The following is a 14,736-nucleotide window of genomic DNA, read 5'->3' as shown; positions in this document are numbered from 1 at the left end:
AGCTTGGTGTTGGCATCTTGCCACACATGCTACCTTGGTCACAAGTGATTGGGTGAGCGTCGGTGTTGGGATTTATTTTACCAAAGTAAGAACCTATGGACAGTGCGAGTATCTTGGCTAGAGAGCCCTGATGCATGTATGCACTCATAGATGCTTGCGAGCATGACTCGGGGGGAGTTGTTTTGAGAGACGAAAGTGTGCACGAGGCACACGGTCATGCAAAAAATGAGCCCATTGTTACTCTGATGGTTGGAAGGCTGACCTTGGCTTAGAGAAGTCAAGGTGCGGCACGGGTGTTCTGCTGCCTGAAAAGATGAGTTAGTGACATCATGCAACCATGAATCACGAAGAACACTAATCAAAGAACCAGAACCAACATTACGCCAAGCCCCTAAGCCCCAACCTGATTAAATTATGTGTTTCAAAGATGCTCTTCTAGATGAAACTAAAATTATTACCAAGATAAGTTGTTAAAAAAGTCCCACGAGGATAGTACCATGCTTTGTATGTATGCTGTCAGAAGAATTTAGACAACACTAAATTTGTGCAAGTATTTGAAGGAAATAAGAATACTCAATTATAGATTTGCGAGCACTCACTTAAAATAGCGAGTACTCAAACTATTGGCTATAGATAGACAAAATTGATAATTATTTGAGAAAAAGATACAAAGAAAATAGGAGAAGATTAAGGTTTCATTCAGCTGCAAGATTCAAAAATTATAGAAATACAATTAATAAGAAAGTCTTATACAGGCAACTAATACAAAACACTAAAATAAAGGAAAAGACTAAAATAACCCTAAATAAATATTTAACACCCTCCATCAAACTCATGATACTGCTGCAAGAAGCATCAAGAGTTTACCTGAAAGAAAACGAAAACCAAGAAATCATATGTGACTTAGTAAAAATGTCAGCAAGCTACAACGACGAAGGAACAAAAGGCAAAGTAATGGTGCCCACTTTCAGATTATGACGAGTAAAAAGACAATCAATCTCAGTATCACTACTACAAAAAGTATAATTCCTGTCAGTTTCTAAGTGTCACTTACAGAATTTACGTTAGTGTAGAAAACCGATGTATATACCATAATCGCAAATAGTTTTTTATTAGTGCTATTTTTGAAATGACGCAAAAAATAATTATTTTCATTTAAAAACCGACACAAAATATGCACTCTTCTTTTTTATTTTCTGCGTCAGTTTAGAAATGATGCAAATTTATTTGTAGCATTTCAATTCAAAAATGGCACATAAATTGCTGAAATATTTTTATTACCTATTGTGTCGGTTATAAAATAAAGCATAAATGTACGTGAGGGAAAATTGCAAATTTTCATGTAATTTTTCTCACGTGTATTATCAAATTTTAGAATAATTTTATATAATAGTACATACATAATACAAAAAAAAGTTAAAAGAACGTTTATAAAACTTATATAAAATTAGTAATCGATTCTATTAACTAATTTCATAATACTAAAATTATTAATAGAAACGATCCTAAAACTTAAATTCTATATATATCGTAAGCAGTAACTATAAACTAATTACATAATATAAAAGTTAACAACAATCATAAAACTTGCTACTCATGTATTATAACAAGAGTAGTAATTTTGTACTTAATCTATAATCAAAGGCTTCACAAATTCGGCCCACTCATCCCGTACTGCATTGATCTCCTCGTTCCTGTAAGGAGCGTTTGACTTAAACTGTAAAACAAAAGATTAAAAATATTAATCATTACATTAAAAGTACAATTAAAATAAAAACTAAAGGCTAATTAGCAATTTTTTCCCCCGAACTTTGACATACACCAAATCATGCCCCCTGAACTTTTTTGGCCGTTGAAAATTCCCCCTGAACTATTGAGATTGTTAAATTTAAGGACTTTTGTCTAATTTCATTCAATTTTACTGTTTCAGGTATTAAATCATGCTCCTCAGACTTTGATATCTACCAAAATATGCCCCTCAAACTTTTATATGTATTAAATCATGCATCCTGAACTTTCATCCATGTTAGAATTTTTTTACTAAAATTAGATAAAAGTTCTTAAATTTAACAATCTTAATAGTTCAGGGAAAATTTTTAACGGCCAAAAAAGTTCAGGGGGCATGATTTAGTACATGTCAAAGTTCGTGGGGAAAAATTGCTAATTAGCCAAAACTAAATAAAGAAGAGTTATTCATGTTGACATGATTTTTCAAAAAACTTGTATGATTAACAACAAAACAACAATTTAATTAACCTAATTAATACAATAAAATAATTCTATTTCAACTTAACCTAATTAATTCAATAAAATACTAATCCTACTGAAATTTCTACTGAAATTTTGACAGCATAACATCTATAAATCGGTCATTCCCAAAAATTTTAGACATGCAATTAATCTATTAAATTATCCATAATAATACAAACAAACAAAACTATAATTCAAAACACAAAACACTGATATAAAATAGTAATCCTACCGAAATTTTTACCGAAATTTCGGCAGCATAACATCTATAAATAGGACGTTCTCAAAATTTTTAGACATGCAATTAATCTATTAAAATATCCACAATAATACAAACAAACAAAACTATAATTAACAGTACAAAAATTACCACTCATCCGACCATAGTACTTTTATTGGCAGAACCTACTTCACTACAGATGAATATCTAAAATATTCAAACTCTTCTAACATGCATATTGTACTTTCACTGCAGTCATGCAATCCCAGAACTTACTTTATTATGAATGAATATCTAGGATATTCAAGCTCTTTTAGAATTTATAAAATATAAAGAAACAAAGTTTAAGTAGCTTACCAATTCCAAGCTAGCGTTCATTCGAATTCTTCGAAAGATTACCACCATAATTAAGCACCTAAACAAAATTAGGACCAAATAATTACTAATAGAAAATAAGAATATATTATTATTACCATTATTTTAATTTTATATCACGAAGGACCAATAATTATTAAATAATATGATCAATGAATATTTATATATGTATTGTGGTCTAAAAAATATGTGTCCACCAATCTATATATATAAAGGAGAAGTATGAAACGGTGACGTGACACTTTAAAATTATTTTAATCTCACTATCTCTTCTCTCCCTAATTCTGTCTTTTTTTTTTTTTTTTAATTTTTTACTTAGTTAATAAATATTAATTATTAATTAATGGTTCATAGAACCTCTTGACTCGCCAAAATATTTTACATAAATTATGCATCTTTTTCAAGATCTCTGTTGTCAGCCATAGTGTAGCCATAGTGTAAAGAGATAACAGAACTTTTGAGCTTATAACATAAGATAATATTTTTCAAAATTTTAGTACCTTATTTTGAAAAATAAATGCCGCAGTTGAATTCAAAACAAATAGCTAGGAATAGGTTCGACTCGATTGAAAACGGGTGAAAATGGGCTAACTCGTTCCAAAAAAATATTGTTTGACTGAGTTATCTCGATTGCTAGCAAAAACACTCTAACAACGACTAGCGCTGCGTCATACCTCCGGTTGAAGCGATTCTTGTAGCATAGGATATGCCTCGTATATATAATATCGCTATATTTGGCTTTGATTAAGTTGTTGTGCACGGAAGCAGTAAATAAGAAAAGATAACGATAAATATATATCAAAGCGGTAAATAAAGATACACAGAATTACGTAGTTTGGCAATTTGCCTACTCCACGGAAGGCAACTTAATTATATTATTAAATCTGAATAATATAGATATTGAATTCTTACTAATAATATCTCTCAAGTGTTTCTCAAAGTATTTCCTAAAGTTTGGCTATACAGATGTTCTCCCTCAAATTTCCCAATGAATCCGATTGTACAAAGTTGTACCCAAAATATTGCTTTTCATTGAGATGCAAATGCTCTTTTAAGAGCTCCATATTTACAAAAGGAAAACCTCAACTGCTAACCATATATAATAAATGAGGTAGTTCATCTTCTAACGATATATAATAAATGAGAGAGTATGTTTCTTGATAAATGTGGCAAATGTTGAGAAATAGGATTTGTGCATAGTCAGCCGTATCATTTCCACATCAGCATCCGTATAACAACTTTCTGTTATGGCGTCATTATTCTCATTGATTCAGCAATCATTAGTGTCCTTTGTATTGTCAGAATATTCCTTATTCCTTTTTTGTATTTGGCTGACAGCTGTACCCTGACCAACGGTCCTTTACTGTATGTAACACTCTGCTATAAATACAATGAATAGCAACTCTCTTTCTTTGAGCCGAGAAAATACATTTCAATCAATATCAAAGTGTGCTTGATTTTATCTTGGTATCAGAGCCATTCTAAAGGCTTGCGCCTATGGCTACACCAACCTCTAGTAATGGAGATCAAAACCCTGCTGCAAACCCAACAGTAAGCTCTGCTAATAGCTCTGCTGTTGTGGGAAATGCAGCTAACAGAAATGACAACTTTTCCTCTCAACTCCCAAATCCATACCCACAACACTTTAGCACACTAAATCAACCATTTTCCCTGAAACTAGACCGGAATAACTACACACTGTGGAAGACAATGGTCTCCACCATTGTAAGAGGCCATAGACTTGAAGGCTTTCTAAATGGAACCCGTGAGTGTCCAAGTGAGTTCATTACATCTGGTCCTGCTGATGGTGAAACTGGACCAGAAACAGGGATTCGTGTGAACCCTGACTTTGAGCAGTGGATTATCAACGACCAACTGCTAATGGGATGGTTGTATAGCTCCATGACAGAGTCTATAGCTACTGAAGTAATGGGAGCAACAACAGCTGCTGGCCTTTGGCAAGCCTTGGAAAGCCTTTATGGAGCTTATTCAAGAGCTAGAATGGATGAGATTAGAACACTCATTCAAACAACCAGGAAGAGTTCCACATCTATGGCAGAATACCTCAGACAAAAGAAGAATTAGTCTGACATTTTAGCTCTTGCAGGAGATCCCTACCCGGAAGCACATCTTGTGGCAAATGTGTTGTCGGGTTTGGATGCTGAATACATATCTATCGTGGTTCAAATCGAAGCTAGAAGCAAAACAACATGGCAGGAACTTCAAGACACTCTTCTCAGTTTCGACAGCAAGATCGAGAGGCTCCAAACTCTTACCAACAACAATAAGATCCTTGGCTCGGTGTCAAATCCTCAAGCCAACATGGCAACGAAACCACATGCTTACAGCAGGGGCCGTGGATCTTATCCAAACCAGAATAATGGTGGTCGTTTTTCTGGTGGCAGAGGCAACAATGGCGGTCGATCTCGAGGAAGAGGAAGGAATACCAGCAGTGGTACCAAACCCAACTGCCAAATCTGTGGCAAATATGGGCATTCTGCTGCAATTTGTTACAGCAGGTATGACGAGAGTTACACTGGGCCTAAACAGGGACAAAACCAGGTGAAACAACCACCAAATGCCTTCATTGCTACTCCCGAAGTGGTGGATAGTGATGCCTGGTTTGCCGACAGTGGTGCTAGCAACCGCATCACTTCGGATGCATCCACCATGAACAACAAACAAGAGTACGGGGGTAAGGAATCTGTCACTGTAGGTAATGGAAACAAACTCTTGATATCTCATGTTGGTAGTGGTTTTCTTAAAACTAACTGTGGCAAAACCTTGTGTTTAAAAGAGGTATTACATGTGCCTGATATTGCTAAAAACCTCATTAGTGTCTCCAAACTCACTGCTGATAATTCTGTATTAATTGAGTTTTATCCCAATGTTTGTTTGATTAAGGACAAGGAAACAAAGAAGGTGCTGCTTCAAGGGGTTCTTAAGGATGGCCTTTATCAACTCTCCACACCAAAAATACCCAAGTCCGAGTCTGTTTTTTGCTTTCAATCAAGAGTTCACAAACCAGCATTGCTAGCTGGTGTTGCTGCTACTCAGAATAACAGTCCACATCAGTCCCAAACAAAGCATGGTTCTATTATCATTAGTGATGTTTGGCATAGGAGACTAGGCCATCCATCTCTTAGGATATTGAGTCATGTTTTAAACTCTGCTAATGTAAGATTTTCCCTTAATGAAATGAAAACCTTTTGTGATGCGTGTCAATATGGAAAGTCACACTCTCTTCCTTTTAAACTTTCACAAAACCGTGCCCAACATGTCCTAGATCTGGTGCATACAGATTTGTGGGGACCTGCACCGATTGCTTCCAACATTAATTATAGATATTATATCCATTTTGTAGATGATTTCAGTCGGTTTACATGGATTTATCCTTTAAAGTTTAAAAATGATGCTCTCGATGCTTTCCTGCAATTCAAAGCCTTGGCTGAGAATAAATTTGAAAGAAAAATAAAATGCTTAAGAACGGATTGGGGAGGATAATTTCGTTCCTTTACTGATCTCGTTCATGCTTATGGCATTGAATTCACTCATCCTTGCCCACACACCTCACTCAAAATGGCAGAGCCGAAAGAAAGCATCGACATATAGTCGAAATGGGCTTGACACTTCTTGCACAAGCTAGCATGCCCCTAAAATTTTGGAGTGATGCTTTTCATACTGCTGTTTATTTAATAAACAGACTTCCTACACCTGTATTGTCACTAAAATCACCGTATGAAGTTTTGTTCAAAAGAAAACCAGATTATGCATTCATTAAAACTTTTGGTGCTGCATGTTTCCCATGTCTTAGACCATATCACACTCACAAGTTTCAAATTCATTCTGTAAAATGTGTTAATCTTGGTTTTAGTGATGCTCACAAAGGTTATAAATGTCTTAGTCCTACTGGCAGAGTTTACATATCGCGAAATGTTGTGTTCAATGAGCTTGAATTTCCTTTTCATCAAGGATTTCTAAACAATTACAAACCCGAAACACCAGTTATAGTTCACAGCTCTACATGGTCAACCTTACCTACACCTAGTTTTTCACCCTTAATATCCACATCCACTCCTTCATCTGATGATATAACCCCTGAAGCAGCATCTCCTTTGTCACCTGGCAGTCCTGGTTCACCACATACTCCTGGGTTTCACACTTCGACAGCAACACCATTTTCTCTTGATCAAGGTTCTGCTGTTCAAAGCACTATTGACATCCGAAATACCAGTCCCTATCCTTCCCATCCAGCTTCTCCTCTTGATAACTTAAGTACCCTTGTTGACCATCCCATTCCTGGCAGTCCTACTCAAAGCACTGGACCTCCTCCAGCTCCCTTAGCACCCACTCATAGCATGATCACCAGGGGGAAAGCCGGGATATTTAAGCCAAAAACGTTTCTCAGTCAAGCACGATTCCAATCATATTTTTCTGAGCCTAGAAACATTGAAGAAGCCTTGCAAGATGAGAACTGGAACAAAGCTATGGACACTGAAATTGCAGCCTTAAAGGCTAAGAAAACTTGGGTGCTGGTACCGCCTTCAGAGCTTTACAACTTGATTGGAAACAAGTGGGTGTATAGGCACAAATTTAACTCGGATGGTTCACACCAAAGGTACAAAGCCAGACTTGTGGCCAAGGGATTTCATCAAAGGCCAGGGGTAGATTACAAAGAAACTTTCAGTCCGGTTATTAAAGCTTCAACGATTAGAGTGATACTCACCATAGCTGCTTCTAGAGGATGGGAAATAAAACAACTCGACATCAATAATGCTTTCTTAAATGGAATTCTTGAAGAAGAGGTTTACATGACTCAACCACAAGGGTTTGAGGAGAAAGGGAAAGAGCATTTTGTTTGCAAGCTAAACAAGTCCTTGTATGGACTCAAACAAGCTCCAAGAGCATGGTTTGATCAACTCAAAAACACTCTGCTAAACTGGGGTTTCAGCCACTCAAAAGCTAATTCCTCACTGTTCTTTTTCAAAACAGCTACATAAATTGTTCTTGTGTTAATCTATGTCGATGATATCATTATTACAGGCAACAACTCGAGCACTCTAAACGGGTTCATCACTCGATTAAACAAGAAATTCTCTCTCAAGGATATGGGGCCATTACATTTCTTCCTTGGAATAGAGGTTTTTAGAGACCAAACTGGTCTTTATCTAACTCAGACCAGGTACATAGAAGATCTGCTAAATAGATTTGAAATGAGTAATTTGAAGCCTTGCCCAACTCCTATAGCAGTAGGGAAACCAATATCAGCAATAGATGGAGAACCACTTCATGACCAAACCAAATACAGAAGTTTGATTGGGGCATTACAGTATCTCTGTCATACAAGGCCGGATATAGCATATGCGGTCAACAAGCTAAGCCAATTTTTGCAATCTCCCACCACAGTACACTGGAGCAATGCAAAAAGAATTTTGAGGTACCTCAAAGGAACCATGAATGTTGGACTTCACATCAGTTGCAGCAGTAGACTTAACATCACAGGCTTCTCAGATGCCGATTGGGCATGCTGCCCTGATGATAGAAGATCAGTGGCAGGGTATTGTGTCTTTCTTGGTGAAACTCTTGTGTCCTGGTCTTCAAAGAAGCAAGCGCTTGTGTCGAGGTCGAGTACAGAATCTGAATATCGCGCACTTGCCCATTTAGCTGCTGAAATATCCTGGATTGAATCACTACTCAAAGAACTCAACTTTCCTCTGTTTATGACATCAGTAGCTTGGTGTGACAATGTTAGTGCAGGAGCCTTGGCATCAAACCCAGTTTTTCATGCCCGAACCAAGCATAGACGTTCATTATGTGAGAGACAAAGTCATCCAGAAGCAATTAGAAGTGAATTATATACCATCCCATGATCAAATCGCAGACTGCCTTACAAAGGGTCTGTCACACTCCCGTTTCCAATTTCTCGTAAGCAAACTCGGAGTCAAACAATCCCCCCTTTGTTTGAGAGGGGCTGTTGAGAAATAGGATTTGTGCATAGTCAGCCGTATCATTTCCACATCAGCATCCGTATAACAACTTTCTGTTATGGCGTCATTATTCTCATTGATTCAGCAATCATTAGTGTCCTTATTATTGTCAGAATATTCCTTATTCCTTTTTTGTATTTGGCTGACAGCTGTACCCTGACCAACGGTCCTTTACTGTATGTAACACTCTGCTATAAATACAATGAATAGCAGCTCTCTTTCTTTGAGCTGAGAAAATACATTTCAATCAATATCAAAGTGTGCTTGATTTTATATGCAAATAACAAGTCTCAAAATTTTTGAAAGTTGAACTAAATTTTTGCAACTCTAAGACAAGTTGATTCTAACAAGTTGAACCATATCTTTGCAACTCCAAGACAAGTTGACTTTTGAGCCAAACTCAACATTGTTAAGTGAAGTGCCAAATATTTTTATTATTTTTGTTAGGCGGGTCCAATAAAATTGTTCACTATCTAGCGAAAATATCCTATTATCTTGTTGATCATATTTTTATAAAAGAAAGATATCTCTTTGAATTTTCTTTATGTAATCTTGCAAGATTGTCATTATAAATGATTTGAATTTTAGAAAAAATGTGCACACCAATTTTGTTAAACAATTCCTTCATAGACTGATAGTAATTAATAAATAAGAACATAAATATATATTTATATATATATATTGATTTAAACAAAAACACACCAAAATTATTACATGCCAACCTAATGGGCATAAATAAAATAAATTTATTTATGAGGAGGTAGAAGTGATTGTTCCAAATCAGTTGAATAACTTGTAGTGTTGTTTAATAAAGATTTGGGCTCCAGCTTTTGAATATCATTATTTAAAGTCTCCTCTCTAATCTCTTCAAGGTCTTTTGCTTTTCCCCAAAGCACAATATATAGACCAATAATCACAGCTAAAGCACCCACCAAGCTGGTTAATTATAATATTATTTAAAAAAAAAAACATAAGTCTCTTAGTAACAAATAATTATATTAAGCTAATAATAAATTAAAAGAAAGTAGCTAATATAGTAATTAGATAAAGGAATATTAATGGTACGTTTATCAAGATTATAGTGATTCTGAGTTAGGTCTAATAAACTTTAAAGTATATATATAATTATTTCACAATGGGGTCTCGTTTGAGGATTTTTTTGTTATTTTGCTTTTGCTTTAATTAAAGTAATTAATTTTTTTTGTTTGAATTATTATAATGAAAAAAGAACTGAATACTTTACCCCAAAACAAAAAAGAATGATTAGATAATTAATAAAAATATGCATAAGACTTGTTTGGATTGTTAGCTTTAATTTTATCTTGCCTTTAAAAAATAATAAAAAAAACAACACACTTTAGAGAATATGGGATCTTCCTAATTAATTTTTTCCCAAAAAGAGGTGTTTTTTTTTTTAATGTATTTTTAATACATTTGCTTGAACCCATAAACCCCACCCCACCTAATTAAACTCCATTCATTTGATGACTTTTTTTTGAAAGAAAGATTTTTGATTTATTATATCTAAACACTTTGGGGAAAAAAAATAAATCTTTATGCATGGTTATCCATATAAAGTCATTATCGCTTAGCCTTTAAAGTCTTTATAGCATCCTATACAATATTCTTCCAAAATATAAATATTAAAAACGTTTTTTTTACCCATTATTTAAAAAAATATATTTACCACGAAATCCTTTTAACATTTATAATTATTAAATATATGGTTGTATAATTAAAAAGTGACAACAAAAGTATATTATTTTACAATTTTGTTGCAATCGTATTCTTATTTGGTCATTAAATATCAACTGAGAAGTGATACATTATTAAACTATATATATTAAATAATCAATAGTAATATGTCGCTATGTACATGTGTTTTTGAGCTGTCACTTAACATGCTTAATTGGTTATTAATGACCAAAAATAATACGACTGTAATAAAATTGTAAAATTAAATATTTTGCCGCTACTTTTTTTTTTTATTATTAGAACCGTATGTGTAATAATTGCAAATATTAAAAGATTTTGCTGCAAATATCCTTTTAAAAATAATTTCTCAATTAATTCTTAAAAAAAGAAAAAAGAAAAAACAGAGAAAGCTAAAAATTGAGATGTATATACATATATATACCTTCCAACATATAAGTTCTCATGTAGAAACAAAGAAGCTATAATAGCTGTAATGACAGTGCATAGAGGGCTGAACATTGCAACAAAGACCGGACCCCTTAGTTGTATGCACCATGCTTGAACAAAAAATGATATTGCAGTACCAATTCCCTGTTGATCAAATCCATATTTAATTAATTAATTAGATTAGAATAACAAATTTTAACATTTTACTTTTACCTAGTAAGAATTTCATATTCATCTTTTAAATTATGGCAACTCCTTCTAGAAGATAATGGATTAGGCGTGCTAGAGCAATTTTTAACTTATTATGAACCCAAACGATAAATTTGATAAATTTTTGCCAATAATCTCACCCACCAAAGAGAAATTATATTATATTAAAGCCCGTACAAAATGAGCACCTATTAAAAAAAAAGCCAATGAAAAATCATATAAGACTAAATTTGGCTAGACTTTTAGTTCTGTTTTTAGCTCCTTAAGAAATTCTTTCTTGAAAAATTGTTAGTTTCTTGACGAAAATATTTTAGAAATGAAAGTTGAAAGTTGAAAATTTAAAAGAGAACAAATAAAAAAAAAAGGAGCAAACTGAGTAGCACATTATGTTGTTAGACATTCTCGGTATCAATCTGATCGTAATATTTCTGATATTTTTATTTCTGGTGAACTCTTACATTTTTTGTATTTAGAATGCTAATTTATTCAATAGAGTTGATATTTCATCTAAAAAAAAAGGAACAATTTGCCCTGAAACCCCTTTATGTTTTAATTTTTATACACTTAACTCCCTTATCTTTTTTTTTTTTGTGGCAAAACTCCCTTATATTTTAATTTTTATACACTTAACCATCTTTTTTTTTGTGGTAAAACCCCCTTAAGTAGTTTACTTTTCTTTGCAAATTTAAAGATTTAGTTAGATATTACCGTTAAATATTAACTGAATTACTACTGTATCGACTTTGAGGTTTTACTGTTACATATACGTAGGTGTATATAGAGTGGTCATCCAGTTAATATTTAACAATAATATTTAATTGTCTTGTCAAATTTGCAAAGAAAAATAACATAAGGGGGTTTTGCCACCAAAAAAAAAAAGATAAAGAGATTAAGTGTATAAAGATTAAAACATAAGAGGGTTTTGCCGCCAAAGAAAAGATAAGGAGGTTAATAGTGTATAAAAATTAAAATTTAAGGGGGTTTTGCCAAAAAAAAAAAAAAGGAGTTAAGTGTATACAAATTAAAATATAAATGAGTTTCGCCGCAAATTGCTCAAAAAAAAAATTGGAGAAAATATTTTAAATTTTTTAGCTAAAATTTAGAGATGCTTAGTTGGCTAGTAACCATTTGTACAAAACAATAAAAATAAATAAATGATAAGGTTTTTGAGGACACTTACTGCATATAAACAACTTCCAAGTTCTAAATAGGAATGAAGACTCCACACTTTAAGATCAGGCTCAACCATAAATGTATATATTGCTGATTGAATGGTTGTCAATAAACACATCCAAAGAGTTGAATACAAGTGGTCTGGACAACTGGCTGAAATTGGTACCTATATATATATTGGAAAATTAATTAATTAGAATATTGTCACAACAAATTAATTAAAGAAAGAATTTTATAATAATAATAATAATAATAATAATAATAATAATAATAATAATAATAATAATAATATAATTAACCTGCATGATGATCCAAAATGACCAACAAAGACAGCTTATGAAGAGAAATGCACAACCCAACTCCAAATTCTCATCATCTGATATTGATGATGCTAAAACAAGAATTGTGTTTAATAATTTTGGACCCTTAACCAATGCCATGCAAATAGCTCCACCAACTGAAAATATTGTCCCTATTATCTTTGCAACACTTCTCAAGCTTTGAAAATTAACTTTCTCCATTCTACAACAAGAACAAGAGAAATTATTTATTTATTTAATTTAATTTATGTAAATTAAATTAATTTAATTTATTTAATTACCCTACTATGGTTGCCATTACAAATGTCATTACAGGAAGCAAATTAGTCATTGCTGTTGTTATTGTTGAAGAAGATAAGTACAACCCTTCAAAATAGGCATTCTGATTTCCTGTCACACTGCCATTTATATATGAAAATCATTAAACTCAGTCAATTAAATTAATTTTTCGTAAAAAAAAAAAAGAAAGATAATTAATTAAATTTCTAACCCAATAAGGGAGGTGATAAAAATCAAACAAAAACTCCTCAATCCCAGTGAAGTCTTATTATATGGATTTCTCCTGCAAACATATATATAAAAAAGAAAATATTATTGACAATAATAAAGATTTTTTTTTTTTCAAAAAAAAAAAATAAGTAAATAAATATACCATCTTGTGAAACAAGCAATAGGGGCCATGATAAGAGTGGCTACACCTTGTCTGTAGACAACAAAAACCCTTGGACTCATTCCTTGTAATAAAGCAGCCCTAGTGAAAAGAGCAAGTCCTGTGTATATGCATTGTAATCCAACCATAGCCATTGCTGGCTTGTAACCATCAAACCCTTCCATTGCTAAAATTCACTGAAAGATATTAGAGAGAGAGAGAGAGAGAGAGAGAGAGAGAGAGAGAGAGGTGTATTAGTTTCTCAAATATTGTAGTGTAACATTACATATATATTTAATATGCAGATTTACACGTGTAACATGATGTTAAAAATTAGGAGGATATATATTCATGAAATTGATCAGATAAAGATGATAAAATAATTTGGCATGATGATGAAATTATTTATTTGTGTAGTGGCAGCTGATGATGTGGGAAGATTAGCATTGACATAGTACACTACAACTGACCAAAATGATAGTCTATCATTGATGCCACATGGCCTCACATGTTTCCCTCATATATATATTGATATGTGCTAACAAGAATATTTGTAAAATTCCCACTTCATATGGCTAATGAAAATTTTACTTTTTAATATATTAAATGTAAAATAATTATAAACTATAATAGTAAAAAAGTTCTCACAAAGTTAAATAAATTTAATAAGAGTAACTATAATATAAGAATGAATGTTTTTTTATCATAAATAAGTCACACAAAATAAAAAGTACGAGTCTGTCTACAATTAAGTATCAGATCTTATTTAATTTAATATATTAATTGATTTCGGGCACTACTAATGCTAATAGTCACTATAAAAAAATTTACGTTTAGTCACAGTAAAATTTAGAATTAAAAGTAAATATTTTTTATCAATTATAAATCATAATTCTTATATTGTGACTAAAAGATCTGTGACTAAAACTATTAGTTATAAAAATTAAAATTTGTTGTGATTAAATGTGTACACAATGTATCTAAATATTATGTAGTCACAAATAATTTTTTATTGTAACTAAAAATCATATTTAATTACGAAAAATTTATGTTATAATTAAAAAATTCTCACTAAAAATAATATTATTCTTTTAGTGAGCAATGCTAATAATTACACTCGAATATTCTATAAAATATAGTTTGCATCCTACATAAAATGTCATTTAATTTTGCAATGAGTTACAACAATTATATTGCTGTAAGATTATAATTATTAATTATATTTTACATGTTACTTTTATTATAAACCAAACTATACATATGTACGTGTTTTTTCTTTAATTTAAAACCAATATATATGTAATTAAGTACTTTAAAACACTATAGATAAATGAAACTTGGGGACCAAATCCAAAAACCATACAAATATTTTAATATATATCATATGCAAAGCTAGGTGAAATGACAATG

The 14,736-nt window shown here is 32.4% G+C and overlaps 1 protein-coding gene across 2 annotated transcripts; it reads right to left on the bottom strand.

The window, feature by feature from the left end:
• Nucleotides 1–704: 704 nt before the first annotated feature.
• Nucleotides 705–13,822, bottom strand: LOC115724505 (WAT1-related protein At4g30420). Of its 2 annotated transcripts, XM_061116959.1 has the most exons (8): nucleotides 13,330–13,757; nucleotides 13,168–13,239; nucleotides 12,959–13,075; nucleotides 12,657–12,879; nucleotides 12,365–12,523; nucleotides 10,970–11,118; nucleotides 2,828–2,885; nucleotides 705–1,717 (listed from the first exon to the last, which is right to left on the bottom strand). In XM_061116959.1, exons 1-8 carry the CDS (start codon nucleotides 13,509–13,511, stop codon nucleotides 1,628–1,630), a joined length of 1,050 nt encoding a protein of 349 aa, XP_060972942.1. In that variant the 5' UTR covers nucleotides 13,512–13,757; the 3' UTR covers nucleotides 705–1,627. The 2 variants fall into 2 exon arrangements, with proteins under 2 accessions (XP_060972942.1, XP_030509660.2); XM_030653800.2 differs by lacking the exons at nucleotides 705–1,717; nucleotides 2,828–2,885 and adding an exon at nucleotides 9,540–9,768 and having other exon boundaries at nucleotides 13,330–13,822.
• Between the last annotated feature and the right edge of the window lie 914 nt (nucleotides 13,823–14,736).

The sequence above is a fragment of the Cannabis sativa genome, chromosome 6, assembly GCF_029168945.1.
Source record: "Cannabis sativa cultivar Pink pepper isolate KNU-18-1 chromosome 6, ASM2916894v1, whole genome shotgun sequence".
NCBI classification, from domain to species: Eukaryota; Viridiplantae; Streptophyta; class Magnoliopsida; order Rosales; family Cannabaceae; genus Cannabis; species Cannabis sativa.
The sequence above is the reverse complement of the archived record's forward strand: the minus strand, read 5'-3'. Positions and strand labels throughout refer to the sequence as shown.